This window comes from Cyphomyrmex costatus, unplaced genomic scaffold, assembly GCF_001594065.2.
Source record: "Cyphomyrmex costatus isolate MS0001 unplaced genomic scaffold, Ccosl1.0 scaffold502, whole genome shotgun sequence".
In the NCBI taxonomy this organism is placed as follows: Eukaryota; Metazoa; Arthropoda; class Insecta; order Hymenoptera; family Formicidae; genus Cyphomyrmex; species Cyphomyrmex costatus.
The window spans coordinates 1039402-1058081 of record NW_017279285.1 but is presented as its reverse complement, the minus strand read 5'-3'; the positions used below and the strand labels follow the sequence as shown (position 1 = coordinate 1058081).

The window sequence follows — 18680 nt, the reverse complement described above, 5'->3', positions numbered from 1 at the left end:
TAACCTTTTTCTATGCACACTCATCATGCCTTGAAAGACTCCATCGTTCTACAGATAACATTAATTAATTGTTTTAAATGTTTTATTATAATGGTGTCATTATAATGTCCTTGTTATAATGGTGTTATTAAACGTAAAGAATGTAACATTTTTTACACTTGCATATCGACACATAAATAATAACTCAATGCTTTACTTTGTCAATAAGGTCATCAGAGACGTACTATGTTTTAACTACTTTTGTAGGTGTGCAATGTAAAACGAGTAAAAGTAATAAAAAAAAATTTTTTTATTAATAATCGAACTGAACAATATATATAATGTATACGTATATCTATAAAATACCTGTTACAACACTTCCGAATGATCTTTTAGACTGACAGAATGAATGATATTTGCCTTAATATTTTATGTGGTCGTATCATATTTTGGCATATATACCTACTTTACTCTTATCTTCTAATACAAAAAGCCGTAAATATCAATATCGTTACAATTAGTAATTTTTACTAAAACGAACAACTTATAGACGTTAATAATATTATTTAAACGCATATCTATAAATACCTTATACCATATATAATATTTATAAAGGTAGATAAAACATTAAAAAAAAATATAAATTTTAACATTTCGAAACACGAAGCTCTATGGAACTGTTCGAACAAAATTAAAATTAATAAATCATTAAATTTGATCACAACTATAGACGTATATATTGACAGTAAATAACATTAAATGTAGAAATTAATACAATATGTACAATAATAGCGTAGTTATATTAATGAAGTAAAGCACTCTTGAGTCAGCGCTTATACGTATAATGTCTTTTTTTTTTATTAATGGCACTTTTTCGACAGAGATCGGAAAAATAGAAAAATATTTTCAATAAAGTGTTATCAAAAATTTTACGAATACTTAAAACACACTATTAATAGATTTTCGGATTAACGACTCCAATGAGTTTCTATGTTTATTATTAACTACCGTATATCTTTAAGTCATATTTGTTTAGTAGAATACAATGAAACCTAAGTTCTATCCACGTAAAAAAATTAAAAACTTATCTTTTTAAAAAAAGATAAAAAAATGCGCTAAGAGTATATGCTCGACGTAAAAAACTATCGTCTGCAAATTTGCAAACCATCTGAAAAAGATTAAAGGTGCCGACGTCCTTGTTGTACCTACTGTATATCCTTTTATTTCTTCTTTTGAAAACTTACGTAATACTATCTTTATTATTTACTTAATTCCAATGACATGTATTATTTGTATAAAAATTTTATTTCAACAGTCGGCTTCAAGTTAAATTCTATATTCTCCCAAATTAAAAAGTAAAACACAAGTTGTACCATCTTTAAAAAAATCCGTGAAATATTATTTCATACACAAAATAAAATGAAATCTTTTTAGATTGCGCCAATTATGAAAGGAATATATTTCTCAACAAAATTACCTTCGATATATATTATTTTCGAATATATTCCTTTTTTGTATGGAATATATTTCGTGTATTAGTTACATACACTTTATACATGTTTACTTTGTACTGGCACCTTTAATTAATAATATATCAGTTACTCTTCATGATAATATATTATTATTAGATAAAAAGCTTTAAATTTTTGAGTATCCTTCTTTGAACGTGGTTTGAACTTTTCATTTTTATGATATGATTTTTTTCGGATATTATTTACTTTTTAGACTACAAATATATCACAAATATATAACAAAATGATTTAAAAATATTTTATATAACGAAAGAGAGTAAAATACGACGAAAGAGACGGGTGGCGGGGGAGGGGCGGGGAGGAAGTCCGGAGGGTCGAAGGTGGAGGTGCGAGTGAAAGATGAGAGAGGATCTTAAAAGGTTGTAATAACGAAAGAGTTATAACAATGTGCAGAGTCGAAATTGTAATTAATATTTAAATAATCAATAATACAAATGTCTGTTAATATACGTATGACAACTAACATATCGTGTTTCAAGAAATCGAATCCATCTTTTTTTGTATTTTTGCTAAATCCATTTCGAAATAACGGAAGTTTATTTCATTTAAGTTTACAATACCAAGAGCAAAAAGATGAAATCGATCTGATAAACCAATTAGCTCATTCCAATAATATAGAGTTTTTAACGAACTTACAGCTTGTAATTTTTTATCGTTTTGTGCAAGCGTTACCTAAAAGTAAATATTCTTTTAAACTGGAAAATTGTACAATGACAATAAAATTTAATAATTATTAATTGGGTTAAGACTAATCTAGTACCGTCTTTAACGTAAAGAATGATTTTGGATACCTTACCGTATTTGCACCAGATTTCTTAAAAACATTTGTTCCTAAAATGGCATTTCCATCGGCATCACCATAAAATATTGAATGTCCTGCAGATGCTATTTGTGCTGAATCGCTTGGTATTTTTATCGCAACTTTAGTTAGTTCATTAGTTTTCTTTTTATTTGGACATTTTAATAATGATTTGATTTTTATTTTATAAATTCTCGTTCCCGGCGTAGTAACATAATATAGTTCTAAAATATAAAAAAAATATAAATATTAACAAAATAATATTGATAAGTTGAAAAGAAATCATTTATATTTTATAAATTGTTAAAAATACGTTTTAACACAAATGTACATACATAAACATAATACAATATTAAGTAAAAAAGGGAAATAAATGTAAGTGTAAGTATGGGAGTTTACATATAAGAGTGAAGTTAAGGTTCTCTGATTATCTGACATGTTTCTATAATAAAATAAAATAATACAAATTACAATTAAAATAACATTTATTGTGTTAGAAGGCGAGTACTCACCATCGTAAAGAGTTACTGTACCGTAGACACCGCCTACGAAAGGAAATTTTTGATTTGCTATGGAAACAAAGCTTTCATTTGATATCATATAATCAGATTCTATTCTGCACATACTCTTGGCAGATGAGTCATACACCACTAAACCTTTTCCTCGTACATCAGCCATGAATACCTGCAGGTTTTGATAGATATCTCCTTATGCATTTATATAAATTTTATTGTAATTAAATCATTTAAAACGCAAAATACGAAATGTATGTATTGTTAAACGTGTAACTAAATAATATTTGCCTTGGTAATGTATATTTGTTATTATGATTTATTTAAGAAAGAATATACTAACAATCATTTTATCCAGAAAATGCGTGCATTCACCGGGAACATAAACGTAAGGCACTACCAATAATCCAGAACCCGTTGCATTACTAGCAATATCAAATGGAATATAGATAGTTTTTACTAGCGTATCATCTTTCAAGTTAAAGATCAACAGTTTAGGATTACAAATCTGGTCAGGCCCAATTCTACCGCTATCCAGAACAAAGATGTGATTGCACCTAATCTGAGATAAAAGCGAGAATTCTCTTTTATCTATTATCAAACTGATTACTGTGTGTGCATGTAAATATACATAATACAGAATGAACTATCAAAATCATTCAACTATTATTACTTACATATATATATATATATATATATATACATACATAAATTATGATATAAACGCTTGAATGAAAGATTGATACTTACATGTACCCGTATTACACTCACAATACCATCGCACGTACAGTTACTATTGTGCCAACTCCAATCCGGATATGGTTGTAAAAGTGGCCCTCCTGGTCCTATCTCATCTGTTATAGTCGCCAAAGTAGCAGGTGCACCAGGACCCAGTTCATTCGAAGCAGTAACGAATATCCTACCATCTACAAGAATATCATTTATAAATAGATCTTAAGAAAAAATTACAGGAATTTGAATATTCAAAATACGTAGAGAGATATATAAGACTAATGAGAGTCATCAATAAATAAAGAATCTTCACATCAAGTTATAATCAAATATATTAAATTCCAAAAATTATAAATATTAAGAAACTACAAAAATAAGTACATAAGAAAAAACAAAATTAAATTTAAATTTCTCCGATTCAGAACAAAATGCATATCAAGTTTCCATATATTTACACCCTCTTTCGATGAACAAAATTTAATGTAGAAAAACAGTAGTTAAATATTAAAGTAAGCTTTTGCTCTAATATAGGTATTTCTGCAGATAATCATTGCAACTTTTACAATTACTATATCAATTTACCTTTTGCTTTGTCTACATCGAATAACATGCACGTAGAACGATTGTAAGTGCCAGAATTTATTGCGTCTTCCTTCTGTTCGTTACTTTCCCATATGTAGTCAGCATATTTCCATTCATATATATAATTTACTTTGATTCCAAAACTCGCAATTGTCATACACAAAATTATCAGATCAGTAAAGAGATACCTCATTTTTACCTTTGTGTATAGAGGTTACAGACAGTAATGTTGTCGCTCTGTTATTATATAAACGAGACTTTTTCTGTTAAGATAGGGTTTTATTTGAAGTTAAATGTTTTAATTCCTAGAAAAATATTGCACAGTTGTTCTTGTTATTAAATATTTATTAAAAATTAATGTATTAACGGCGTTATTATTTTGTGTTTGATGAAATTATTTCACCTTACGATATACAGGCAGAATAGAAATTTTGAATATGATGCTGTAAAAATTTCAAAAAGCTAGCAACACACTATTAAAAAGTTTATTCAAAAAAACATCTGTGATGCATTTTAATTCTTTGTTTTTATTGTTAATGAATTCGATTTTGGAGTTGCTCAGTGTTTCTCTTTGGTTGTAATATAACGAATTTTATTTTACGTTCGTAAAATGTAATGATTTGCGTTTAACAGCAATTTGTCTCTTAAGACACAGACTTTTGCATATAAAAATGATATAGTAAAAATTCTTACATGTAATTATAGAATGCAATAACTAAGCGATTTTTGAAACTGCGTACGTCTTTTAAAGATACGGTATAACTTTTCGGATTGTAGTATATATAACAACTAGTAAAAACGTATATGCAACTGATAATCGCTTATTATTTTTATCGTTCTTTTATACACAATTCTCATGAAGGTAACTTTAAAGGCTTGACTTTTCTACCGATAATAATAATTAAATGTTATAATGAACTTATTACAATGGTGTTATTATAACGTCTATAATGCAACATTTTCGATACTTGCATTTCAACACATAAATAATAATATAATGGTATACCTTATCAGTAAGGCCATTAGGAACGGCGTATGTATTGACTATATTTGTAAGTGTATAAATTAAGTTTCAAAAGTAAAAAGAATTTTTTATTATTATTCTAATACTAATAATCTTTCTATAATTATTTAATTCATTAAGGGGATGCTGTAGCCGCCTGTGTATTACTGATAAAACAGGTGATATCAGAATCACATTATTTAATTAAATGAATCGGGCTAATCAATGGATCTAGATGTCGCAAGACTTCCAACTGATCTTTCGAACTGGCAGAATTGATGACTTTTGCCTTAATATTTCATGTGGTTCTATCATATTTTGGCATATATGTATACCTATTTTACCCTTTTAAAACAAAGAGCCGTAAACATCAGTACCGATACTAGTAATTTTTACTAAAACGAACAACTTATAGACGTTAATAAACGCATATTAATAAATACCTAATATTTATAAAAGCAGATAAAAAGCAGATAAAACGTTAAAAGGATATATAAATTTTAACATTTCGAAACACATAGCTCTAAAAAACTGTTTGAACAAAATTAAAAATCGTTAAATATATTTTATTACAGCTAGACGTATATATTGACAATAAATGACATTAAATGTAGAAATTAATACAATATTTACAATAATAGCGTAGTTTTATGAATGAAGTAAAACACTCGAGCGCTTATACGTATGATGTCTTTTTTTCATTAATTACACTTTTTCGACAGAGATCGAAAGAATAGAAAAATATTTCCAATAAAGTGTTATCAAAAATTTTACGAATACTTGAAACACACTATTAATGGATTTTCGGATTAACGACTCCAATGAGTTTCTATGTTTATTAATAACTACCATATATCTTTAACTAATCACATTTGCTGCCTAGCAGAATACTATTTTTATCAAGTTATTTCAATCGTGTATAAACGTACCTTTTTAAAAAAAGTTAAAAAAAAGGGCTAAAAATGCGTGCTTCTGGTTAAGAATTTGGACTAGTTTCACCAACGCCAATTACTTAATAGGCTGACTAGTCATATTTGTAGTTTAGTAGAATACAATGAAACCTAAGTTCTATCCACGTAAAAAAAAAAAACTTATCTTTTAAAAAAAAAATCAAAAATGCGCTGAGAATATATGCTCGACGTAAAAAACTATCGTCTGCAAAATCATCTGAAAAAAATTAAAGATGCCGACGCCTGTTGTTCCTACTGTATATCCTTACATTTTTGAAAACTTAGAATAAATCCGGTATATACGCCGCGTCAACAAATACGCCGCAGAAGTCAGAAAAAATAGATGGAGTGGGGATAAGTTTCCGTCAATTACTTTGTTACATGCCTTTATGGTATATTAGTATTATGTTATGATTTCAGTTCTTTACTGTTAATATTAATGAAATTATTGCGAGTTAAATCGATTTTTTACTGTAATAAATAGTGCCATCATAATTTATAATCTACATAAAATGATTATTATAGAGCGTGTAAAAGACTTAATGATTATTTTGCAATACATATGTGTAGAGGAATAGTAAAGCATGTTGTATAGCAAAATACAAGTGCTTTGCTCCTGTATTGTTTGTTTAATTATTTGTCATATATATCCCACCTATTTGGGATATACGGCATTTTTAGCGAGCGGGATGCTGTGTCGCAGCACAGACGCTCTATTTAAGAAGTTTTTGTTAATTCTAACAATTATACATTGCATTAATGCATAAATGTTGATAAATCTTAAACGTTTAAAGATTATTTTCAAAGATTTGAAGCTATTTTAAAAAATTGTGTTAAGTCCTATTTGTATTCCATTTTTCATTCTGAACAATAAAAATTGTCATATATTAATAAACAATGCAAGTTACGTCGTCATTTTACATCTTATTTATAGATTATTTGTGATTTTCTTATGAATTATATGTGAGTGGCCATATTACCCCCCCCCTATGGGATAAATGGCAAAAATGCAGGAGTTTGAAAAAGTTACTTTTTAATATGGAAAATAAATTATTTTAGATTTCTAATATTTTTTTTATAGTAGTAGATGATACAAAGATTCTATTTATATAATTAATTTACTTTAAACATAGTAAATAATAATTGATAAATTAAGTTTTCGATAGGTGCGGCGTATATACCGGGTTTACCCTATGTATTACTATCTTTATTATTTACTTAATTCTAATGACATGTATTATTTGTATAAAAGATTTGATATCAATAGTCGGCTTCAAGTTAAATTCTATATTCTTCCAAATTAAAAAGTAAAATACAAATTGTACCATCTTTAAAAATCCATGTAATACTATTTTTATTAAATTTCACTAAATTAAAAAAAATAATCCATGTGATACTATTTATGTATTCATATACAACAAAGCCTAAATATTAGGAGGTTGCATTAAAAGCTACTGTTCACATTTAGATGGCTCTAGCTGCGTATGTGATCAGAAACATCTGTAAATTATGTCATTTTGAAGTATGAAAATTTTCCACTAAAATTCAGTCATCTATCCTTGTTTAAAAAATAAACATTGAAAAAATAGCATTGTAAGAGTCAATAAATAAAAAATATTATTTTAATTACCAGATATAACCTACATTTAATTATACCATTGTAACAAAAAATTTAAAAAATACTTAATATAATTTAAAACTACTTATAATCTAACATTAAACTAATAAAAATTTAAACATTTTTATCTAATAATAATATATTACCATTAAAAGTAACTGATATATTATTAATTAAATCATAGGAAGTGAAAATGCCTAGTCGAGTCTTGTAACAAGATGTTGGTGTTAATTATAATTGTGTGAATTTATGTACCGCGTATGTAGTTCTACTCTATTGTACGCCTTCCGCTGTCCCCCTCATCACACCACCCCGCGCGCAGATCAAATGCCGCTCGAGCGTCGTGCAGCATTTGGACCGCGCGCGGTGAGGGGGACAGCAAAAGGCGGAGGAAATTCAAAAATCAGCCGAAAGTTACATACAATTTATGTATGTTCACTTTGTAGTGGCACCTTTAATTAATAATATATCAGTTACTTTTCATGATAATATGTAATATATTATTATTAGATAAAAAGGTTTAAATTTTCGAGTATCTCCTTTTTTGATCATGGATTGAACTTTTCATTTTTAGGATATCATTTTTTCGGATATCATTTACTTTTTAGATTACAAATATATCACAAATATATAAAAAAATGATTTAAAAATATTACGTAAAAATTTTATGACAGAGAGTGAAATACTGCGAAAGAGAGGGGCGGTGCGGGAGGAGGAGGGGCGGAGGGGAAGTCCGGTAAGTTGAAGGTGGAGGTGCGAGTGAAAGATGAGAAAGGATGTTAAAAGGTTGTAAAAACGAAAAATTTATAATAATGTGCAGAATCGAAATTGTAATTAATATTTAAATATTCAATAATACAAATCTCTGTTAATATACGTATGACAACTAACATATCGTGTTTCAAGAAATCGAATTCATCTTTTTTTGTATTTCTGCTAAATCCATTTCGAAATAACGGAAGTTTATGTCTTTTAAGTTTGCAATACCAAGAGCAAACAGATGATATCGATCTGATAGACCAATTAACTTATTCCAATAATATGGAGTTTTTAACGAACTTATACCTTGTAATTTTTCATCGTTTTGTGCAAGCTTTATCTAAAAGTAAATATTCTTTTAAAGTGAAAAATCGTACAATGACGATAAAATTTAATAATTGTTAATTGGGATAAGTCTAATATAGTACCGTCTTTAACGTACAGAATGATTTTGGATACCTTACCGTATTTGCACCTGATTTTTTGAAAACATTTGTCCCTAAAATGGCGTTTCCATCAGCATCGCCATAGAATATTGAATGTCCTGCAGATGCTATTTGTGCTGAATCGCTTGGTATTTTTATCGCAACTTTAGTTAGTTCATTAGTTTTTTTTTTATTTGTACATTTTAATAACGATTCGATTTTTATTTTATAAATTATCGTTCCCGGCGTAGTAACATAATAAAGTTCTAAAATACAAAAAAGTATATAAAAAATCACAGATTAACAAAATAATAATGATAACTTGAAAAGAAATCATTTATGTTTTATAAATTGTTAAAAATACGTTTTAACACAAATGTAGATACATAAACATAATACAATATTAAATAAGCAAGGAAAATTAATGTAAGTATGGGAGTTTACATATAATAGTGAAGTTAAGGATCTGAGTATCCGTCATGTTTCTATAATATGATAAAATAATACAAATTACAATTAAAATAATATTTACTATCTTGGAAAGTGAGTACTCACCATCGTAAAGCGTTACTGTACCGAAGACACCGCCATCATAAGGAAATTTTTTATTTGATATGGAAACAACCTTTTTAGTGGGTATCATGTAATCAGATTCTACTCTGCACATACTCTTCACAGATGAGTCATATACTACTAAACCTTTACCTCGTACATCAGCTATGAATATCTGTAGATTTAGACAAATATCTTAATGCAATTATATTAATTTTATTATAATTAAGTCATTTAAAAAGCAAAATACGAGATGTATGTATTGTTAAACGTGTAACTAAATAATATTTGCCTTGGCAAACATGTATATTTGTTATTTTGATTAATTTATGAAAGGATATATACTAACAATCATTTTATCCAGAAAATGCGTGCATTCACCAGGAATATAAACGAAAGGCACTGCCAATAATCCAGAACCCGTTGCATTACTAGCAATATCAATTGGAATATATATAGTTTTTACTAGCGTATCATCTTTCAAGTTAAAGATCAACAGTTTTGGATTACAAATCTGGTTAGGCCCAATACTACCACTATCCAGAACAAAGATGTGATTGCACCTAATCTGAGATGAAAGCAAGAATTCTCTTTTATTTATTATCAAACTGACTACTGTGTGTGCATGTATCATAAATATACATAATACAGAATGAACTATCAATCATTCAATTGTTATTACTTATAAATATATATAAGTTGTGATATAAAGTCTTGAATGAAAGATTGATACTTACATGTACCCGTGTTACACTCACAATACCATCGCACGTACTATTATGCCAACTCCAGTCCGGATATGGTCGTAAAAGTGGCCCTCCTGGTCCTATCTTATCTGTTATAGTCGCCAAACTAGCAGGTGCACCAGGACCCAGTTCTTTCCAAGCAGTAATGAATATCCTACCGTCTACAAGAATATAATTTATAAATAGATCTTAAGAAAAAAATTACAGAACTTTGATTATTCAAAATACGTAGAGAGATATATAAGGCTAATGAGAGTCATCCACTATTTATTTTTAATGAATGACTGTTTATTACTAAGACCTTTATATTTTAACTAATATTTGGCTCATAGCCCTATTTTATATTAATTATTTTTTAATCCTTATAACCTTTGTATTTAATATATTTAATTATGATTTAGGGCCGATTGTTCTATCTATCGATAAAGTTTATCTCTTAGCTAAATTTGGCAATTTGCGCTCGTAATTGGGTAATCTAGCTATTTACTAACAGGTAAACTTTACCAAAAGATGGAACAATCGGCACTTAATGTGAAGATTTTTTCGTGGGTAACTCGAATCTTATTAGCCTTGTATACCTGTCTACGTATTTTAAATATAACTTACCTGTATAATTAAAAAATATGTTTGTTACTTTAATTTTATGACAGTGTTATTTCCCGCATTAACGTCATTAATGTATACATTAAAACGCATAAATATACAATATGATCAGTAGTTAAATATTAAAATAAGCTTTTGCTCTAATAAAGGTATTTCACAAATATTAGAATCTTTTTACTTTTTACTTTAATAAAGGTATTTCTACAGATAATCATTGCAACTTTTACAATTACTATATCAATTTACCTTTTGCTTTGTCCACATCGAATAATACGCACGCAGAACGATTGTAATTACCAGAATTTATTGCTTCTTCCTTCTGTTCGTTACTTTCCCATATGAAGTCAGCATAATTCCATTCATATTTATAATTTACTTTGATTCCAAAACTCGCAATTGTCATACACAAAACTAACAGGTCAGTAAAGACGTATCTCATTTTTACCTTTGTGTATAGGTACAGACAATAATGTTGTGTTACTCAGATATTACATAAACGAGACTTTTTCTGTTAAGATCTGGTTTTATTTAAAGTTAGAAGTTTGAATTCCTAGAAAAATATTGCACAGGTGTTCTTGTTATTAAATATTTATTAAAAATTAATCTATTAACGGCGTTATATTTTTTTGTGTTTGATGAAATTACATCACCTTATGATGTACAGGCAGAATAGAAATTTTGAATAAGATACTGTGAAAAATATCAAGAAGCCAGCAACACACTATTAAAAGATTTAATCGAAAAAACATCTCTGATGCATTTTAATTCTTTGTTTTTATTGTTAATATATTCGATTTTGGAGTTGCTCAGTGTTTCTCTTTGGTTCTAATAACGAATTGTATTTTACGTTCGTAAAATATAATGATTTGCTATTTACTGCAATTTCTCTCTTAAGACACAGACAGTTGCATATAAAAATAATCTAGTAGAAATTCTTACATGTAATTAAAGAATGCAATGACAAAGCGATTTTTGAAACTGCGTACGTCTTTTAAAAATATGGTTTTATTTTCGGATTGCAGTATATATGACAACTACACTAGTAAACACGTATATCGCAAATGCAACTGAGATCGTTTACTACTTATATCTTTTGTTTTATACACAATTCTTATGAAGATACCTTTAAAGGCTTTACTTTTCTACCGAGAATAATAATTAAATGTTATAATGGTCTTATTATAATAGTGTTATTATAACGTCTATAATGCAATATTTTCGACACTTGCATTTCAACACATAAATAATAACATAATGGTATACCTTATCGATAAGGCCATTAGGAACGGAGTATGTATTGATTATCTTTGTAACTGTATAAATTAAGTCACAAGTAAAATAATTTTTTATTATTATTCTTATACTAATAATCTTTCAGTAATTATTTCATTCTTTAAGGGGATACTGGAGCCGCCTGTATTATTGATAAAACAGGTGAAATCAGCATCATATTAATTATTTAATTAAATTAATCGAACTGATTAATGTATAACGTATATGGATCTAGATGTCGCAAGACTTCCAATTGTTCTTTCGAACTGGCAGAATTAATAACTTTTGCCTTAATATTTTATATGTTCGTATCATATTTTGGCATATATATACCTACTTTATATATATATATATACCTTTATCTTTTAACACAAAAGCCATAAACATCAATACCGTTACAATTAGTAATTTTTACTAAAACGAACTTATAGACGTTAATAATATTATAAACGTATATCTATAAATACCTTATATATAATATTTATAAAAGCAGATAATAAGCAAACAAAACATTAAAAGAAGATATGAATTCTAACATTTCGGAACACAAAGCTCTAAGAAACTAGTTGAACAAAGTCAAAATCGTTAAATATATTTTATCACAGCTAGACGTATTAATTGACAGTAAAAGACATTAAATGTAGAAATTAATACAGTATCTACAATAATAGCGTAGTTTTATCATATTAATGAAGTAAAACACTCTCGAAAGAGCGCTTATACGTATGATGTCTTTTTTTCATTAATGACACTTTTTCGACAGATGTCGGAAAAATAAAAACTTTATTTCAAATAAAGTGCTATCAAAAATTTTACAAATGCTAGCTTGAAACACACTATTAATAAATTTTCGGAATAACGACTCCAATTGATTTGATTTTTGTGTTTATTACTAATAAAATGGGTTTTCTTGCAACACAATTGGTCTTTTTGATTTTTACAACAATTAGCATTTTTCATTTGTAAAATACAATGAATGATTTTGAACAGCAATTGTTCTTTTTTATCTAATCACGGAATGCAAAAATAGCGAGCAAGTTTCTCAAAATATGTATATACAACTTACATTTATTAGTATTTCTTTTAATTATTATAACTTTTTGCACTGCAACAGTAAAATAATAACTGAATTATACATATAGACACGTATATCACAAATGCAATTATGTGATAATACTCGCTATTTATACCATTTCTTCAATGCAATACGTAAATGCCTTTAAAATGACTTATTATTCAACTATTAATAGTTGACAGCAGTAAAAGTCTTATCGATGTTATTACAAATATGATAATTTATAATTTGCTTACTCGTGCATTATAATAACATCCCGAGTAGTACAATTTATTGGCGAAACGTTTTTATTTGATATGAAATAATAACTTCATTCACCCTGCCTGCACCATACATAACAGAGACGTGCCATTTGGTCGCAAAGTCACAGAAAATATGATACGTCTTTCGAACGTCGCTATGACGTAACATAAATAATTTGACTGTTTTTATTTTAGCTGTTTGTCAAATTTTCTAGGATGTTGTCGTTTATATTTTAAAGATGAACAATATTTTCTCTTATTTTATCTTTGTTTAATAAAATTTCATGTAACACGTAATTGTCACGTCGCAAAGACGTTATATAGAATTCTATATTACAATTGGATAATATAATAATAATTATTATAATATTATATTATTATATTATAATATAATTGCAATATCAAATATTTTTATATGTATGTACATATTTTTTTTTTTTAATGTAATAAATCGTGTTCGTTGTATTCAACTATTATTTTACACTGCTTCTTTATTGCCGAAACACCGATCCGACGCGAATACTCCTCCTGCCGAACCTTTTTGTGCGACACTCTTTTCCGACGAGCTAGACCGAGCATAAAATCAAATAGTTACATGTGTATTATTATTTGATGTACCATTTTATCCTGTAATATTCGATGAAAAACAAGGATAAAATGATACTTCATACGCATTACACTAAACTGATATATCACAATTATACAGACGTTGACATATACAGATTCGTGAGTCATCAAAGTATAGCAGTTCCCGTACGATTGTCAAGGTTAAGTAGCGAGATTCGTGGTACAACTTCGGATGGTTGACCGTTTGGGAAGAATCATGAAAACAAATTAATTCTCGAATTTAGGCTGGAGTCCCATAAGGCGTATTGCCGCATATCACGTAACCGCGTAAGCAATTAATGCGCGAAATCACAACAGCAAGCCATTTTTTTTTATTGATCGCAACTTCACGCGTGCGAGCAATATGAGTCTCATATGAGGACGCATCTGTGTGGCGATATGCACTCACATCGTGCGAATAATCCGCACGACGTGCACGCACTATGATATCACTGTGCGAGCATTTTGTTATCTGGGAAGTTACAAAAACACGTCACTGTAACGTTTCTGTCACCAAAAATTTGACATTTAGTCACGTGACAGCGACGTGTCAATTACGTTTCGAAAACCAGTTAAGCGTCGCTGCAACGTAGTATGCGACGAGTTAGCACGTCACAGTGACGTGTTTGCCACGTACGGTGCAGGCAGGGCAGAGGAAAACACAGTTTTACAAAAGATGTACTTACAATGTTTTAATACAATTGGTTTTTACATTTAAAAACAGTAAAGAAATAAAATACCAATCACATCAAAGAATTTCACACCAGTTGCATACCTGCTTTTTCTGTTGAACGTAGTTACATTGACAAAATATTGATTAAGATTTGAGGATATATTGGGCCAATTTTGTGTGTATAAATTTTGCTATTGAGGATGTAGTGCATAATACATAATAATCTTTATATTATTTAAGGGGATCCTAAAGACGATTATTCATTTTCATGCAGGCGCTTACGTATCATTGACACATTACGACATCAATATCTCACTCCCGCACGCCATACATATACATAAACTTTTGTATAGCAATTACGTTTTAGTTCGACATCTAAATCCAGTTTAAAAACTCCACGCTATTTTTTCATGCAAACTACTCTCCTGTCGACTATTATTTCGTATGTACAAATTGCACAGTTTTTAGATAAATATTGTCACGATGTGCAACGATGTGACAGCTCTGAAGTGCCGTATATTGGTCTAAGACAAGTTAAAGCAGAACTTAATTTCGAATTTTTTTGTCGTTTTTTCAACATAAAGTCTTACAGAACGTAATCATTCGCCATTTTTTTAAATGAATTGTTCGAACACATACCTCTCGTAGAATACTCGAGTTGACAATACTACCTCTCATTCGAACACTCCGGATACTGAAGGGATATGTACGATTGTAACGGAGTGCGTTTAACATCTGGAGGGTTAAAATAAATATAATTCAATGCATTATTTAAAAAAAAAATTGTACGTTTATTGTAAACAAAATTATCAAACTCTTGAAATTATTATAAAACGTATTATACGAGGGCGAGCAAAAAAAACAGAAAATATAAATGATATAAAATTTATTAATAAATATCTTCACATATTCTAAAAGACATTATTATTTCAATAATATTCGTATAAATCTTTATTCCCTAATTAACTGTGAAATCATAAATATATTCTCCAGTGTCTTTATAAAATAACGTAATAATTTAAGTAACTCATGAACGGCTGATTAAAAATCTACTAATATTAAATAATAGATGTAATATCTTGTAAATATAAAAAAAATGGAACAAAAAATTATGACTATAATCGAATACGGCTTGAAATGATTGTATTTGTGTGAAGAGGCTATTGCAGAATTTTCTTATAATATATTAAAAATTAAAAATGTCGATTTCGACGAAAATCAACAATTTTTAATTTAATCAGATTTTACGAGAGAATACAAAAAAATTTATTATTTACATATTTTTTTCCTAATAGAAAATTTCAAGACAAACAATATCATGTGATTACTTTTTGCTTTCGAGTAATTTAAACGAAAGCTATGATTAACTAAACATATGCCAAATTAAATAAATTCAAAATATTAATAAATTTATATTTCAAAAATTAGCACAAATAAAAATCTAAAAAAATAACTGAATATACGTATTTTAAACCGAGGAACATTGAAAAATTAGTAAAAAGATCGGCAAGAGTCGGTGATGAAGACTGTCCGGTTTAGAATGATTTACACACACGAAATATGTATGTATATATACTTCTTCCATATACATATATACATAACGTAAACTTACATTTAACATAACTAATATTACTAATAATAAATTATTTTACAACATACAATCGCAGAATTAAAATTGTAATTAATACTTAAATATTCAATAATATAAATGTCTGTTAATATATTATACGAATGACAACTAACATATCGTGTTTCAAGAAATCAAATCCATCTTTTCTTGTATTGTTGTTAAGTCCACTTCGAAATAACGGAAGTTTATTTCATTTAAGTTTACAGTACCAAGAGCGAAACGTTGAAATCTATCTGATAGACCAATTAGCTTATTCCAATAAAATGAAGCTTTTAACGAACTTATAGCTTGCAATTTTTCATAGTTTTGTGCAAGTGTTACCTGAAAATTAATATTCCTTTAAAGTGAAAAATCGTATAAAGACGATAAAATTTTATAACTGTTAATACAGTTAAGACTAATCTAGTATAATGTAGTATAGTCTTCAACGTAAAAAATGATTTTGGATACCTTACCGTGTTCGAATCAGATTTTTTAAAAACATTCGTTCCCAAAATGGCAGTGCCATCAGAATCACTATAAAATATTGAATGTCCTGCTGATGTTATTTGTCCCGAAATGCTTGGTATTTTAATCGCAACATTAGTCAGTTCATTAGCCATTTTTTTATTTGGACATTTTAGTAACGATTTGATTTTTATTTTATAAATTTTTAATCCCGGCGTAGTAACATAATAAAGTTCTAAAATATAAAACAAATATAAAAATTAACAAAATGATATTGATAACTTGAAATGAAATCATTTATTTTTTATAAATGATACAAACACGCATGGGCACAAAAGAACATAATCATAATACAATATTAAACAATAAAAGGGAAATGAATGGACGTGTAAGTATGGGTGTTTACATACATTAGTGAAATTAAAATTTTCTGAGTATCTGTAACGTATATATAATCCAAATGATATAAAATTACAATTAAAATAATATTCATTGTGAGTAGAAAGTGAGTAGAGTACTTACCATCGTAAAGAGTTACTACACTGAAGATACCGCCATCATAAGGAAATTTTTGATTTGCTATGGAAACAAAGCTTTCAGTGGGTATCATGTAATCAGATTCTACTCTGCACATACTCTTCGCAGTTGAGTCATATACTACTAAACCTTTACCTCGTACATCAGCCATGAATACCTGCAGGTTTTGACAAATATCTATTTATGCATTTACATTCATTTTATTATAATTAAATCATTTAAAACGCAAAATACGAGGTGTATGTAATGTTAAACGCATAATTAAATAATATTTGCTTTGTCAAACATGAATATATATTATTATGATTTATTGAGGAGAGGACATACTAACAATCATTTTATCCAGAAAATGCGTACATTCACAGGAAACATAAACGAAAGGCGCTATCAATACCCCAGTACCCGTTGTATTACTAGCAATATCAAATGGAATATAAATAGTTTTTACTAGCGTATCATTTTTCAAGTTAAAGATCAACAATTTTGGATTACAAATCTGGTCAGGTCCAATTGTACCGCTATCCAGAACGAAGATGTGATTGCACCTAATCTGAGGTGAAAGCAAGAATTCTCTTTTATATATCATCGAAATGATTACTTTGTGTGCATGTAAATATACATAATATATAGAATGAACTATCGATCATTTAAATATTATTACAAATAAATATGTGTAAGATGTGGAAAAACCATAGAATGAAAGTTTGATACTTACGTATACCCGAATAACACTCACAATACCATCGCACGTACAACTATTATGCCAACTCCAATCCGGATATGGTCGTAAAAGTGGCCCCCCTGGTCCTATCTCATCTGTTACAGTCGCCAAGGTAGCAGGTGCACCAGGACCTAGTTCTCTTGACGCAGTAATGAATATTCTACCATCTATAAGAATATTAATTATAAATAATAAGAATAGTAAGGCTAATTAGAGCTATTCGCTGTAATTAGTTAATTATAAATATTAATTATAAATATTAACTATTAATTATAAATAGGACTCTCTTGTGTCAATAAAAGATATATTTATTACGCTAATTATATGACAGTGTTATTTCTTGCATTAACATAATTAAAGTATACATTTAAAAAAAAACGCATAAATATACAATATAATCAATAGTTAAATATTAAAGTAAGCTTTTGCTGTAATAAAGGCATCTCTACAGATAATCATTGCAACTTTTATAATTGCTATATCCATTTACCTTCTGCTTTGTCTACATCGTATAACGGGAACGCAGAACGATTGTACGTGCCAGAATTTATTGCGTCTTCCTTCTGTTCGTTACTTTCCCATGTGAAGTCGGCATATTTCCATTTGTATATATAATTTACTTTGATTCCAAAACCCTCAATTACCATACATAGAATTAATAGATCACGAAAGAGATACCTCATTT

General features: G+C 28.4%; 3 protein-coding genes across 3 annotated transcripts; all 3 read right to left on the bottom strand.

Moving 5' to 3' along the window:
- Window positions 1-1985: 1985 nt before the first annotated feature.
- On the bottom strand, window positions 1986-4329 carry LOC108778559 (major royal jelly protein 5). The gene is made up of 6 exons (XM_018545770.1): window positions 4137-4329; window positions 3573-3748; window positions 3166-3384; window positions 2823-2994; window positions 2308-2534; window positions 1986-2183 (listed from the first exon to the last, which is right to left on the bottom strand). Exons 1-6 carry the CDS (start codon window positions 4327-4329, stop codon window positions 1986-1988), a joined length of 1185 nt encoding a protein of 394 aa, XP_018401272.1.
- A 4279-nt stretch (window positions 4330-8608) lies between these two features.
- On the bottom strand, window positions 8609-11231 carry LOC108778558 (major royal jelly protein 1). Its single transcript, XM_018545769.1, has 6 exons — window positions 11039-11231; window positions 10181-10350; window positions 9793-10011; window positions 9447-9618; window positions 8931-9157; window positions 8609-8806 (listed from the first exon to the last, which is right to left on the bottom strand). Exons 1-6 carry the CDS (start codon window positions 11229-11231, stop codon window positions 8609-8611), a joined length of 1179 nt encoding a protein of 392 aa, XP_018401271.1.
- A 5182-nt stretch (window positions 11232-16413) lies between these two features.
- On the bottom strand, window positions 16414-18678 carry LOC108778557 (major royal jelly protein 3). Its single transcript, XM_018545768.1, has 6 exons — window positions 18486-18678; window positions 17990-18162; window positions 17606-17824; window positions 17260-17431; window positions 16746-16972; window positions 16414-16611 (listed from the first exon to the last, which is right to left on the bottom strand). The coding sequence occupies exons 1-6, from the start codon at window positions 18676-18678 to the stop codon at window positions 16414-16416; spliced, it is 1182 nt and encodes a 393-aa protein (XP_018401270.1).
- Window positions 18679-18680: the final 2 nt, after the last annotated feature.